Source organism: Spodoptera frugiperda, chromosome 17, assembly GCF_023101765.2.
Source record: "Spodoptera frugiperda isolate SF20-4 chromosome 17, AGI-APGP_CSIRO_Sfru_2.0, whole genome shotgun sequence".
NCBI classification, from domain to species: domain Eukaryota; kingdom Metazoa; phylum Arthropoda; class Insecta; order Lepidoptera; family Noctuidae; genus Spodoptera; species Spodoptera frugiperda.
The window spans coordinates 2,288,288-2,303,690 of record NC_064228.1 but is presented as its reverse complement, the minus strand read 5'-3'; the positions used below and the strand labels follow the sequence as shown (position 1 = coordinate 2,303,690).

Below are 15,403 nucleotides of genomic sequence, written 5' to 3'. Positions count from 1 at the left end.
AACCGGGGGATAAATCCGGGTGTCACAGTGTGATGTCGCCTTTATGATCGGGCGTACACCCGGGTAAAATGGTGTACTTGTGACGAAATTAAAAGGGATACCCGTTGGAAGGGTTAAATGTTTTCATTAAACAGTAAATGACTGTTGGGTTTTCACTTTTTTAAATATTTGTCGTCAAATATCTGAAATTCGAGTTTTGTGTCAACAGAGACGGTCGTAATTAATGTGGTATATAGAAATATATAAAAAAAGTATTTTAGAAAAGGCCTTAGGTGGTTAGAAATAGTCTTAAGTTGTTTATAAGTCTTCTATTTCAATTAAACATTTCAAACCCTTATCTAAAGTTACCATTATATTTCGCAAAAAAATAACCAAGTGAACCCACGGGCTTTGTTTAGTATAACAGGTGAATTAACTCATGTAGGTATCGATTAACCAAATTTAAATGAAGGCTAAAGTGAGCGCTTATTAATAGACTAGCTCTAAACAGCGGTTTTGCCTGCATGTCTGGATACAAGTAAATAAATAATGTATTAAGTAAATGCAATGCAATTAGTTATGTTATGTAGTTTTGTATTTATACATAAACTCATTATGAAGATGTTCTTCACTTCTATGTACGTCATACGTTTTACTTATAATGTTTTTTCTTTATTTGCAGGTAAGCATCAGAACTAATGACGCAGTGACTGGTATAATATGTTGGCAGTATGGATAAGTATAATAACGTAGATAGTTAAAGTAATTTGTTCTTGCAATTGACTTTAGTACATTTCTGGAGAGGATAGATGTGCAAAGTTTGGATCCTTACTCCTATATTCTTCTTGGCATAAGGATACATAGCTATTCAGAGCACTTGTTAAGTAACGTCTATTTATATCGTCTTAAGTATCCAAATAATAAGACTTAACAACAGCAAACACCAACCTACTTAAAATTCTTCCAACGCATCACTTAGCTCAACTCGAGCCCATTAGTCTGGCAAAGATTTAACATAAAATAATGTTACCGCGTAAACAAACAGCCAGAGACGCGCATTATATTTATATCATCGCCAATACATAATAGGTATCTGGGTTATTACGCCCATCAGACCTTTTTTCACGGGCTGGCTGCATCGTGACGGAGGTTTTAAGCCTCACTAGTCCCATGCTTTTAATAGCATCGCCCTGTCGACCCTCAGCCATGCCAGTACACCGTCGGTAGCCAACACATCGATACATATCGATATTACAATCCGAATAACTCGATAATCGGACGCCATATTGCGAAACCGTTGGCGCGAAAACACTAATTCGGATACACACACGAGTGCGGTGGCTGGTCATGTCTACCACAGATACACAATTTTATTCCCATTATTTTGTCTGCGGTTCTAGTGAAGCGTACTAAATGTGGATTTAATTAAATAGAAAATATTTTCAATATTTCAATTTGTTTCATAAAACGTTTAAAAGTTAATATTGTAGCTCTCATCTGAAGTTAATTATTGCGTGTGTTAACATTTTAATTAACAAAATTTGGTACCTATATTATGAAAATTGTAATTAACTAGAAACGTTTGAAGTAGCTATATCAATTAAATATTAATGGAGACGTTTTTCTAAGTGAGTACGTAATTAAAAAGAAGACGCAAAAAATTTGATATCGCAGGTAGACATCAATTAAGAAAGTACTAGAAAGTCTGTAAAAATTAAAAGAGAATTCATTGTTCTGTCTTCTATCCAAATAATCATCTGTGTTGCGAACTAATTCTCGAACATTCGTTAAAAGTAGGACAGCACAATTTCACTTTATCGTATCAACATATAAATATACGCGTTTCAATGTATGTTGAATATAGCTATGTATTTATACCCCAGGCTGTTGTTTTTAGGAAATTACGAGCGTCCTTGGAGGTTATTTTTTAATAACTGGCGAAATTTACATTTAATTTACTTTCGCGCCGCACCCCTGAGACCGCGTAATCAGTTTAAAAAAAGTTGTTTTAGTTAACTATGTAGGTAAGGTAGGCTGGCTTGATTATGTTAGATATTTAATATCATAACCTTGTTAATATTATATGAGCTTTGTAACAAGCGGAAAATACGGGAATAAAGGACGTAATATATTTTTTTATTCAAGGACTTTGTCTCTTCGACAACATCGCCTTGGGCCTGGTGCCGTAAAAATCACAATAACTTATAAAAAACAAAAAAACTAAATAGCTACTAATGGTCTAAACAGTATGGTCTTATCAATTTGTACAATATTTTTGCCCTATCACAAATTGGGAAAGTAAGAATGCTGTTCTCTAAATTTCAATTTAAAGAGCTGATTGTAACCAAAGACACCCACTATGAAAACCTAATGTAGGTGGAGAAAAGTCTCGTACATATGATTCATTCAATTTGCGGATATCTTTAAAAGTGGCACATGTGATAGAGGCTGGACATCAAAGCTCTCTGACAAACCTAAACTTTATTAAATAGTGGTCTCTAATCCGCCTGCGATATTATAAACTCTATAGCAGACCCCCTAATGTAGAGGAGCCCCATAATCAGCCCATGCCCAATCCGTTATGACCATATAGTAGAGAACATTAGAGATACACAATGCTTTCTTAATCAACTAATCTCCAACGAAAAAACCGGGTCAATACCATAAAGTTGTTCCTAATAAAGAAAAAGATCTGTTCCCAATCTGTCATCATTAAGCTATCGTGTCAGAACAAATTCCGATCCACACATACCTACGATATTCCGAGTTAGTCCATTAATTACGATCTTAATCCTGATTAATCGATTAACAAGAAAATTGAGAAAAACTCTCGAATAGGAAATTATACATCAATGTTTCCTTGTACGATCTATGAGAAGAATTAGACAGGCAAATCCCGTTTTATTAATGTTTTCGTTTTGAATAATGGTGGGTTTGGATTTCTCGCCTAAAGTGTTGGAAATCTACATATTAAATAAACTGTGTGTGGGGCTGAAATTGTCCAGTTTAAAATGGGGATAGACTCATTCTTTATTACTGTATTCAATTTTGATTCTCAAGAGATCTAAGTCTTGTTGCCGCACTAGGTTGTTCTTACACACGATTTATAAACATCAGTACCTAATGGCAATACATACATAACTTTACGCCTGTCTCCCATGAGGGTAGCGTATAGGTACAATGGCCTGACAATATCTTACGTACCTGTTTCGCTTCATCAACAGTCTTTTAATTTGACCCTTGTCAAATATATCGCCAATGTGGCCTCGATATGGCAGTATGGCAATAGTAGAGTTATTAAAATAAAACCTTGTACAACTAGGAAATGTTCCAACGTAGCCCATATAAAAATAACAGCCGTAAATACACCTGATCGAACCCCCGATACGCGACCACCACTGCATCAGCTAATGACGTCACAAGCACGTACATTCGAACTAAATACTAATATATATCTGTGTATCGATTGCGTTAGCGTGCGTCTAAATATTTCACTAGCACGCCATGCCCTTGAATCATTGTATCGCTGTCGTTTCTATAGTTTTCTATTCCTGTAAATAATCGCCGCTAGTAATCTAGTTTGTAGTAATCGCCTTTAAATGCTCCACTGCCTTCGTGGTCAAGTTCAATTGTATAGAAAGGGAGTTAAACCTAATTCACTATTTGTCGTACTCGTATCCACTAATATTAGTCAAAATACCGCCAAAATTAATAGCCGATTTCAATCCTGAATCTTTGGATTAAGATCTATTTTTGAGTGATATTCTTTGTGATATGGTGTTTAGGTCAAAAACCATCCATCCAGCGATTTCGGATTAAGATTGCTTCTTAATTTCGGTGTCTACACTCGATTGTGCCCATTGTCCATCACCGCATTCAAAACCATTACCTAATTCATCGATTCTCATAATCGATTCCATTTCTCTGAATCGAATGGTCTGCTGGTGCAGTGCGGTGAAACAATGACGTTGGAACAATGGTGCTTCATTCGGGTCAACGACTCTACCGTCATTCAACGCTGAAGTGATATGCTACAAAATGTTACTGTTGCTTGACTAGGGTGTATTTTGTCATTTCAAGAGAAAATAGGAAACTATTTTAGGGGGAAACTTGATTGATAGTGATTGTGACAAACGTTTGTTTGACTGTCTTGTTGGTTGTAAAGTTGCTGAGTAACGGTTTTCGGAATTCAAAGCTAAAGCGTTTATTTAAATTAATCCACGCAGGAACTTATGAGACATCAAAATAGTATATCTGTTAGTCAGTTCGTCAGTAAATAGCAATAGCGACTGCTGGTGTTACAATATAGCGTAATGTGTCTATAAACTCCCATCTAAGGATTCATATGGGAGTCTTAACATAACTGTTGAAAAATGAGTGCTATTAATATTTGCACCTCTGCCCACACCTACAAAATTTAATTACAATCCAATAGAAAATAATCTCACAAACTAACAGGATCAATTCTATTAAAAATAAACGATCACTTTTTAATTTATAGTCGTAATAGAAATCACTCTTTTTATACCGTTTCAATAAATCAAAATTGAAGCAATTAGGATATTAGAATTCGGCCGTAAATCATTTGAATTTGTGAACGGATTTCGATCAGAAAGTAGAGAAAGAACAAGTTATTCGTATTCTGGTTTGCTTGTAGATTTATCGGTAGTTAAGATTTTATCTTTAATAGATAGTGTAACAGTTTCACCTGTTTGTCATGCTAATAGTCCATTACCATCATCTTCATCGCTCTGAAGACGTACACTGTATAAGAAAGGTCTTCCCTCATACCAAAAATGACAAATTACACCAAACGCTTCATTATCCAAACAGAATTTAGGTCTGCAATTTGTATTAAAGCTACGTTTGTATTAAGAACACTATCACCTTTAAATTGTTTTTGAACTTGAATCGTCATAACTAAGATTTGAAGTGATACTTGTTTCAACTGTACCATAACCCTAATTATTTTTTCCATTATACGTATCTTTGTTAGAAACTTAACAAACCAAATAGATGTCTCCGTTAAGTAAAATTAGCTTATCGTCAAGGAATGTAATGTTATCGCCTCTGTTCATAACATTTACGTCAATAGGGATGTTGTTAACGTCAATGATGTTATGGTAGATTTGTCTGTTCGATTGTTGTCTGAAACGCGTAAATTTCGCTTGTTATTGATACAATTCTTTACCACATTGTAAAAAACGTGATTGTTTGTTAACAATAAATAAGTTAACAATTTTGATTAAATAATTCAGTTTATCAACAGTTTGGTAACACGTAATGTTATGAAGTGACTCCCCCTTATCTTAAAGTTTAATAGTTCAGCGTAATTAATCACCAATCTCATTAAGTTCAGTGCGAGGTTATCGTATGTAGTGAATTCGCAATTTTCGCCTACAGAACAACAGCCTGGTGTTTTGACATCAATTCATCATTTATATTGATGCAAATTTATCTTTGTTTTGATTGATATTCGACGTATTATTTGTCAATATGGAAACAAATAGAATTCAAATCCACATTTCATTTTACTGTATACGAAAAATACATTTTTATTTTACTTTATTCTCATGAATATCTTTCCGTCAAAAGACTTGTTTTAATAACAGTTGTAGGATGTAATTAGAAATCGTATGCTAAACACATTAAAGATATAAGAACGGAAATCCTTGTACCTTGGTGATTTTCTCCATAAATAAATAATTCTTCGTGTGTGTTTAAGACTATCAGTGTAATACAAAAACCAGTGTTAAACAAAAAAGGACTTTAAAATCATTTATCTAAGGTCTAGCCAAGCTAGACCGCATTTCACCAACCAGTGCTAAGGAAATCAGTCAAAATAAATCCTCAAACGATGCGTCACCGTGTACTGCCATTATTGGCACCAGTTTTCCTATCCAAGCTTTGGAGGAGAAGGAGGCGTGCCAAGGCCATCGAAAAACTGCATGGGGTAAATAATGATACCCTGAGGAACCCCCATCCGATGTAATCTATATTGGACCTTACAGTTTATGTCTTAAGATGTATAATGCTTTTTGTTGAGTAAGAATGCTGTATTTTTGTTTATAAGCTGGAGTTTGGATTTATGTGAGGTTATGTTTATGTTTAGGTTCGTCCCTATCATAATGGAGTAATAATGTAAATAAAAACAGTGGAAAACACCAGTCCCTCGGGAAGCAAAAGGCGTGATCGTACCATAATCGACCATTAGCTAATAGAAAATTATTGTTTTGTGTGGGTAAACATTTGAAATTACCATCGTTACATTATCATTGCAATTTTTGGGCATCCTATAAATAAATATTTCATGTTCATAGTTAATACTGAACTTCCTAATAAGGACACACTACGAAGTCCCAACCCAAACAAGGGTTGGATTCTGAGATGGAACGACAGCAATTTATACCCCGTTTATTAGTATTCCCACTCCATCCAACTGAAAGTATTCTTCAGTAAGACAAATTACTTCTCTTAAACAATGCCGAGCCTTTATTAACAGTCAACTATGAAGTTAAAACCGGACATTTGACTTCAAAGATCTCTACCAAATTAGGGACAATATTTCAATGTCAGTATTTTCTACCAATCTTTAAATGTTTATAAAACTAAACTTCAATACTCATTTTATTCTCTTGAAGTTAATCTGAATTTCTAACCTGATTTAGATATTTCAAGTCCAAAGACCGATTGGAAATTTTATCGTTAACGATTTGTTCTAGAAAGTTTTACTTAATGGTCTTTGAAAAGCAGATAATTTGATTAATTTTGTTTAAAAGTCTGTTCCCGATAGAGTGATTTAAAATCTGTGTATTAGACTATTCTTGAACTATAGCAAGGTACAAGCTAATATGCATAATCTTTTAGTAAACTTAACAAGATTGGTGAAGAATCCAAACGCCTTTGACAAATCCAAAAACATAACTGGTCGTTATTTTAATGTAATAGCAAATTATCATCAATAAACAATCTATCTATTTACTATAATCGACACTATTCAATTACTCAAATAAAATCCCAGACTGCTTAACAGTGTCTAAATACCTAATAGCTACTGAAGAAGCGGATCGAATCTCTAATTTCATTAGGCATCATCTTTAACTAGAAATATTCGCTTTTATTTTTAATTGGTATTTGAGTGTGACCTGTTCGTCATTTTGGAAAGTGGCTATAAAAGATAGACTAGTAATTGTAACAGGCGTTTATAGTGGATTTACATCGCTTTCGCCACGACTAATTGTGAACCTCGATACTGTGGTATGTCTTGAAATATGCCTTTCTTTTAGCTTAAGTTTTATTTCGTTGTAAAATAGTAGTCGTTGTTTCATATCGTTTATGGTAGGACTTTGTTGGTGTAATGGATACAGTTGCCGGGACTATGATCCTGGTTGATGGATAAAATGGGAGGTTAGGCATGTATTGTAGATCCTACATTACTCATTCTGGGATAAAAGCAAAGCCCTATGATACTTTAGGGTACTTCATGTTGTATTTGTAATTTAAAACCTTAGAACATTTTTATAATAGTTTAGGACATCTTTATATTCTCCATTCTAAATCCAATTCACCCTCTCATTATTTAAAACTCGACAGAATATTAAAAGCAGTTAAAATCTTTTCTAAATCACTATGCAAATGAAGGTGGATGGAACAAAAGACTGAAAGTACTTGGTATTTTTTAACCTGGCCGAGTTTCCCGTAACGAGATGCCTCGGGCAAACAGCGGGCTCTAACAAAGTGATGCTTGCGTGAAGAAAATAAAAGACATATTCGTGACCTCCTGTTTGAGCAAAGCACACGTTGTGTACCTGGCTTTTTCAAAGGTATTTTTAATTTGCATTACAAAATTGTATGAGGTTTTGCGTATTTTCTTTTTGGAGATTGTTACTTTTTTAATGAATTTTGGTCAGTGATAGGTCTAAGTTGTATCAAGCATCTGTATTTAAAACACCTCACAGTGAGCATGTATCAAGCTGATCTTAATGGCCTCAAAGAATAATGAGTAGGTTTTGCTGGTGTTCAGATACTGGAGAGACGTGGTAAAGTAAAACGCCTTTGTTTTTCAATCTGGTGTACATCTGTCCTAGTTATGACCGCATCGCATAATCTAAGTTAGCTTCCGTAGTATATTGATCTACTGTATAGTGCTCCTATCTAACTCATATATCTATCACGTGTCCTATACGTCCAATACTATCTCCCCAAGATACAACATCCCTAGAGTCCAAAGCGGTCCGTTCTTGTTCCAAGTTCAGCTTAATCTTATAAACCGCTGACCCAAATACTGTACTATACTGCCATCATACCATGTCGAATTTCCAAGTTAAATTCGGCTAGCTTGAGAGATTTATGTACATAGTTAACCGAGTTATGTTACCGTAGATAACTGACATAGTTTAACTGTTATGTTCGTCTTAACTGTTCCTCCTGTATGATAAGTTAAGTACATATATAGTCTAATTGAATTCTCTGTGTCATCAGTAATTGCAGTCATTGAAGTATCAACTTGAATGACATGTTTTTGACTTTTAAGAAGTTCTTTGTTAATAACTGATGACTGCACGATTGGGTCATGGATGGTCAATTTCTTTGTGTGATTCAAAAATTGTTGTTCTGGACGTGTATGTGAAATTGTATGTTAGTAAACGCACCCACGACACGAGCATAGAGCAGTATATTTTATGTAGGCGTCGTTAATTGTGAAGAATGGGTGATATAATTAAAATGTACACCTGTGCGTATCCCTTAAGTAGTGTGTTAAACTTTGATAACACATGTAATGTTTTTAGCAAATAAACCAAAATATTTTAATGCACCAAACTTCTGAAAATTATGGACACTGAAGCACTCGTCTACATCCAAAAAAATCTGTTAATTAAGTATTTTATAAAAGAGGTCACGTTTACAACCTAAATAGATCTAATTTAACTATTCCGAAGATAGGTCTTTAGGTATTCGACTCACGTTCGTCCTTATTCGGGGCAGAGCTATATTTTAGCAGCGGATAATTTAATATAGGGAATGATAAATGGATCGTAGTTACTGATTGCAGGTATTTGGGCAAATGATTTAAGGGTACCTTTAATAGAGGGAATAGTTCTTAAGTCAAAGGATATAAGATGTACGGTTCAGTGACTTCATTGATTAAGTAATGAGTTTTGCGTTATACATATTTAATTCTGTCATATTGACGTGGTTTGGCGTTTTATTATCCTTATGTGATAGGTATTTCAAGAAGATAGATATTCCAAAGAAGGTAGACATGGCTTTTTGCTTTATTTGTCGAAGGAACGTCTGTAAGTCTTACCTATGGAGTTCTTCTCTGTAGGAATCTACACTTTGGAACCAGCAAATAGCTTCAGTAGAGGACTGACCGGCAGACAGACATATTTGATATTATTATATTTGCTTTGGCTTTCAAAAATGCCTTTCTGGGCTATTAAATAAATAAGTTTGACTTTGATTGATCTTTCCTTTTGCTTGTCCAAATAGGAAAGATTAGCTAATAATGTTTAACCATATTGAATTATTCACACCACATTGGCTCTCGTATATAATATTTCTGAACTTAAACATTTTTCTATTATGAATAGATGTGATTTCACAATTAACCTACCTTGGTAATCATTAATTAGTGCTAGATTCATTATTATCTTAACCTAAAAATTCTAAGTTAGACTTGTAACATAATAAAGACTAACTTAAAACAAGTTACTCCCTTGGGATACGAGTAACATGCTTTTACCTTCTAAAGTTACCTTTAAGTAAACAGCTAAGTACTAAAGAGCGTTATAATTTACATTATGTAGTAGATTAGACTTTTGAAATTTAAAGAGAGTGTTATTATTAGACTCACCATAAGCTTTGTAGTGTTGTCGTTGAAGTGAAATTACACTTTAAATTATTCCTAATAGCGATACGTATTAAATACTACTTATTACTTATTAAGTACTATGTAATACTTTTTCGGATGTAAGTGGTATGATGTGAATATGATCTGTACCCTTAGTATGATATTGGTTCTACGAATGAAAGTTTCGAAACGAGAGCGCATTCGGCGCTTTGATTGGCCTTTTCGAAAAACCACAGATAATCTTCGTTTCCATTACTCTAACGAATGAAATTAATTCGATAAATTAATAGGTACTGATAGGAAAGTCAATGATATAAATTCTATCTTCCTTTTTTCGCCTGTTTATGACGTTGTTCGTCATTGGTGCAACAAAGGCTAATGCAACAAACTTATTATCATTCTTAATATACATCGGGCACATAATTCAGATTTTGCTACTAGGTAACTTATTATTGAAATGAAGTAACTCAAAATACACTTTGACCAAGTCGGTAATCAGATTTGTGGCGATTCTCGAGCAATTCAAATAAATAAATTAGTGATTGAACCTGCTAATATCTACAGAACTGACTGGACCACATCAATTCTTCGGAATGAGATAAACAAAACATAATTATGCTGTTCCCAAGTCGACTATGTTAATGAACTGACCTTGATACATAATTAAATATTGACTTTATTGTCTAAACAATAGGGTTTGCTTTCATTTCCAATACAACCCATTTTATGTGTACTCATTGGAGATAAATTGGCTCAAAACAATACGTATGGTTATGTCCTTATTACGGATTGTAATGGCTGAGTATATTAGTTATAAAGGTTATTTATTTTCAGCCTATTCATGTGTAATGTGAGTTTAGCCAATGAAATTACGATTTTGTTATGATAATAGTTACGTCTGTGAATGAAATATTGATATTTTGGTTTGTTAACCAATAGAGCCGAGAATGATGAGATTTGTGATATATTAGATAATGATTTTCTGTCAAAACATTTATCAATCCAGAGATTATTTATTAGGATCGTTTTAATTATTTCGGCTAGAAATTAAAATTTTATACGCACATATCATACTCAGACCTCTGATAACAATTTAAGGATCACAAAAATTTTACAGAATTCGTTGAAAACCGGGAGTGTCAAAATAATTCCTCCATCTAACCTCTAAAAATTAATAACAAAACCCTATTTCATTGTGACTCTAGTAACACAAACACAAAAAAAGCGAAGTGAAAACAATTGCACATTCCTCATAATGCGAGCGGCTCCTATTTCCCAGTGCCTACGTTACTCCGTCATTCGCGGGGAGCCCTAGTCGCCGCGGTCGATGACCCCTCGCACCGGCACCGTGGCTACCCGTCCATGGTACCCAGTTTACCCACGGTAGCTGGGAATTTCTTTATCTTTGATGCCTTATTATCTTTTCAACGTAGGGGAATACGCAGGTGATATAGTTGGTATAGGAATCAGATAGATTGTTCGTTGATAAATTGAGAGATTTGTAGAATGAAGACTACTTAGTTAACTGGTATGAATTTGTAAGTAGTGGTTGTGTTGCTAAATATTTAAAAAAAAATACAAATATGATGAGTGTTTATCTAGGATCTGAAGTAAACTGTTCATAAGCTAATCAATAAACCAGTGGATATAAACAAACAGCATTTCAAATCCATTTCTCATACGCTCAATGACATAGACGTTGCTAGTAGCTGCTTTCATAAATATTTTGAGGAGATTAGATGCTAAGGTCGATTATGGAGATTTCAAAACACCCATATTTTCCCCCTATAACTATGACAATTAGTTTCTTGGCTTCACCCATGTATTTTGTCTCAATATTAATATGTGATTGTTTATTTTTGCAGAGTGCGTCGGAGTCGTCGGCGGGAGCGGGCGGCGGGGGCACATCGGGCGGCAGCGCCCGGGTCTCGTCGCGCTCGCGGGCCTCAGAGGAACCACACATTGGTCAGTACCCATCAATCTACTCAGTCATCATGATTAGAACTATTAGACGACAGCCAATGAAAGCCACAAGCTTAACGTTCAACGACTTTACGAGTTAACTCGACTAGTTTCAAGCCACACTAGGGGCTCATATCCGCGCTGAACGTCGCATAGCTGAGTGAGTGTGTTATACGATTGAAAATCTTTTTAAAAATATTTATTATTATTAAGAAAGGATACAAAATGTCTGTATATCTAAAACTAACCGTCCTACTTTCTTTATAAAGTCCATATTAAATTGTCCCAACGCAACACTTGTTTAACAACTTTTTTAAGTTAAAAAGCTTCTTCTAAAGCCTTCGTGAAACTTACCAACTTGCAAACATAAAACCTAGAAGAAAATGAAACCAGCTAACTTAGAAAGTTCTAGAAACTTACTGGAAAATGGTAACTTTCCGTCGTGAGTGTTCAGGAGTACAGGCTACTTAATGAAACTGGAAGGAAAATAATATCTATAAGCCTCGACCTTTTGCTAGCCTTAAACTTGTTACGAAGTTGCTGTTTAATCAAAATGGAGTTTAAATTTTATACTTTTATTTATTGAACTAGTGGTGTATGTTTAGTTAGTTGGTCTGACGTTGTCTTATTGGTGGTCAATATATTTCAAAGAAGAAACTAAGAAATTCTTTAACAAAAGTTACTGGATAAATCAATACGCAGATGTGTTACTTGACGCTATTTGTAAAATAATCTTAAATAGAACATGTGATGACTAGGTATATGAGCATTGTTTCTATAGAGTTCCAGCAAAATGAGAGATTAGTATGAGTTTGAAAGCTAATATTTTGTAACAAATCTTGAACATAATTCTCTTTGTTTCCAGGAAAGTACAAGCTATTAAAGACAATCGGTAAAGGCAACTTCGCTAAGGTGAAGCTAGCGAAACATGTGCCGACCGGCAAGGAGGTCGCCATCAAGATCATTGATAAGACACAACTCAACCCTGGATCACTGCAGAAGCTGTTCAGAGAGGTACCATCTTCAATATATTTTTAATTGTTAAGTTACTATTACAGACCAGATTTATTTCAGCCATGATCGTCCCACTGCAGGGCAAAGGCCTCCTTACCCTCCTTCCACTACTCGCTGTTTAAAGCTTTTTGCGGCCACATAGATGTCGAGTTCGTCCCGCCAGCTACTTTCCATTACATACAGACTAGTTACCAATAAAATTTGTGAAAACCCAAAAAAAAAAATGTAGATTAAAGTACTGTATTTTCTATAGCGAATTCCCTAGAATCGTTCAGCTGTATACTAGGAAACAGTCAATCATCAATCAAGCCGTCAAACAGTCAATATTTGACAGCTACCGTTGGCCCTCAATGGGTGATATAAATTGGCCAATTATCTACTAATTTATTAAAGGATTATCACTTAGTCATAAACGAGTTTAATCGACTCTAAAGTATGAATTAATACTTTTTAAAAGTTGATCGTCTTGTGGCTGCAAAATATTTTCGGAGAAAAGAATTTATTCAATAAAATCACGCGTTAAAGTTCTATACGAGAATCAGTCATGTTATACTGCAGTCTACACATCCAGGTGGTTTAGAGTGAATAAGATTTTAAAACTCCCTCTCGCCTCGCCCAAGGCTGGAGAAGTCATTGGATGATATTCCCCCTTAAAAAAACTTGTGCTAATGATCCTTATGTTTAAATAACTGAATGTTTGTGTTTCCAGGTACGGATAATGAAGATGCTGGACCATCCGAACATAGTGAAGCTGTTCCAGGTGATAGAGACTGAGAAGACGCTGTACCTCGTCATGGAGTACGCGTCAGGAGGCGAGGTGTGTATACCTTTATTTTATCGTCATCATCATCAACAGCCTGTGACGGTCCGCTGCTGGACTATAGGCCTATTTTTTGAGATAAGCCAGTAAACGAGCAGACGGATCAACTGATGGTAAGCAATCGCCGCCGCACGTGGAACGCCCGAAGCACCAGAGGTGTTACAAGTGTGTTGCCGACCTTTTGGGTGGTTAGAAATTTGAGAGAGCTTAGAGAGGGGGTAATTGGTTCTCCCGGTGATGAATTTAATTGCTAGCGGGTTGGAGATCGCAGTTTAAAAGGCTCAGGTTTATCAGAGGACACTGCAGTCCGGTCTCTGTCAAATATGTAGTTACAACAGCCACGGGAAGAGGTGGTGATAAATGTATTCTACTCTAGCGTCACTAGACGGCTATTTCTTTATATGTCTTTTTATAATAAAAAACAATGTATTATAATATTATGGTGATCTGTTCCAGGTGTTCGACTACCTCGTGCTCCACGGGCGCATGAAGGAGAAGGAGGCGCGCGCCAAGTTCCGACAGATCGTCTCCGCCGTACAGTACTGCCATCAGAAGAGGATCATACACAGGGATCTCAAGGTGACACCTTCGATATATATACAATTATACATACTCCCATACTTTCATACACATAGATGAAGAATTTCACTCTCCAATACAATATATCTTAGTATAAAATATGCTATACTTCCATATTCATAGATGAAGAATTTCGCTGATACAATGTCAATTTAGGAATTCACCTCGTTCGAGATACCCAGCTGTAATTTTGCATTACTTGTATTTTGACCCCCTAAAACTTGTCTCAAAACCTACATATGGTATGTAAGCAACCCTATTCATCAAAGGGCCCAAAAATCGTATTTTTGCGGTTTTTTCGAAATATCTCATTTCCTATGGGTTTTTGGCAGTTGTATTCAATAGCAATATTGTGGCATACAAAATTCTCTACAACTTTTGTATAAAGATTTTTTATACGCATGAATCGTTTTCGAGATAGAGGGCGGAGAGCGCGCGCCACTGCATTCTTCAACAAAATTTTTTTTTCGTCTAACCTATCCGTACATGGATACTAAAAAAATACGTCATGGTTCCTAAAACCATTTTTCGTCAAAATCAATCGTTTTAAAGATAGACGCTTCCAAAGTGGACAAATGAGGTCTATCGAATGAATGATTAGTGATGGGCAATGATAATAATCCGGTTAATATCATTTGGCTAATAATCGATTAAAAGCAGTTAATAGCCATTAATAGCCAATTTTGGCTGATAACCCTGCTATTAATGTTATTTTAGTGATTGAAAATTTCCCTTCATGGTTTTCAGGCTTAGGACTGTCAGATTAGACTTCATTTTCATCATATTTCTTTATAGTAAATAAATGTGCAATTTAAAAGTAGGCTTGCAGTTGCAGGCCTACTCTTATTCAACGAAAAGCGAAGTTTCGTCCGCAACTTCGCAGATTTCGTACTACAATTCTATTTATTGCGAACTTTCGGGAACTAAAATGAACGATGAAATGAAAATAAATAATAGGTTTTGATATGAAATTAAAAATAAAACGTTATTTCAAGTAATTCTATCAGTAAACCAATAAAAACTACGGCCGAAGATTAAACGAAACTTCGGATTCGAGAACCGGAGTAGGCCCCCAGGTTCATTACAGTCACAGGATATTTCATCGATTTCTGATGTTGGATAGAAAGGTTCCGAATCCATGTGGAAATCATTTTCGTATCTATACTTGACGGTCTGTTTTCCAAATTCCAGTTGTG

The 15,403-nt window shown here is 35.2% G+C and overlaps 1 protein-coding gene across 18 annotated transcripts in view; it reads left to right on the top strand.

Moving 5' to 3' along the window:
- The window catches only part of LOC118276662 (serine/threonine-protein kinase MARK2), a 203,074-nt gene that overhangs the window by 154,839 nt on the left and 32,832 nt on the right, over window positions 1–15,403 (top strand). For all 18 annotated transcript variants that reach the window (XM_050699704.1, XM_050699700.1, XM_050699699.1 and 15 more), the window contains 4 exons: window positions 11,698–11,797; window positions 12,660–12,808; window positions 13,518–13,625; window positions 14,085–14,207. In XM_050699704.1, the coding sequence (XP_050555661.1) occupies window positions 11,698–11,797; window positions 12,660–12,808; window positions 13,518–13,625; window positions 14,085–14,207 (480 nt within the window). The remainder of the gene's footprint in view (window positions 1–11,697; window positions 11,798–12,659; window positions 12,809–13,517; window positions 13,626–14,084; window positions 14,208–15,403) is intronic.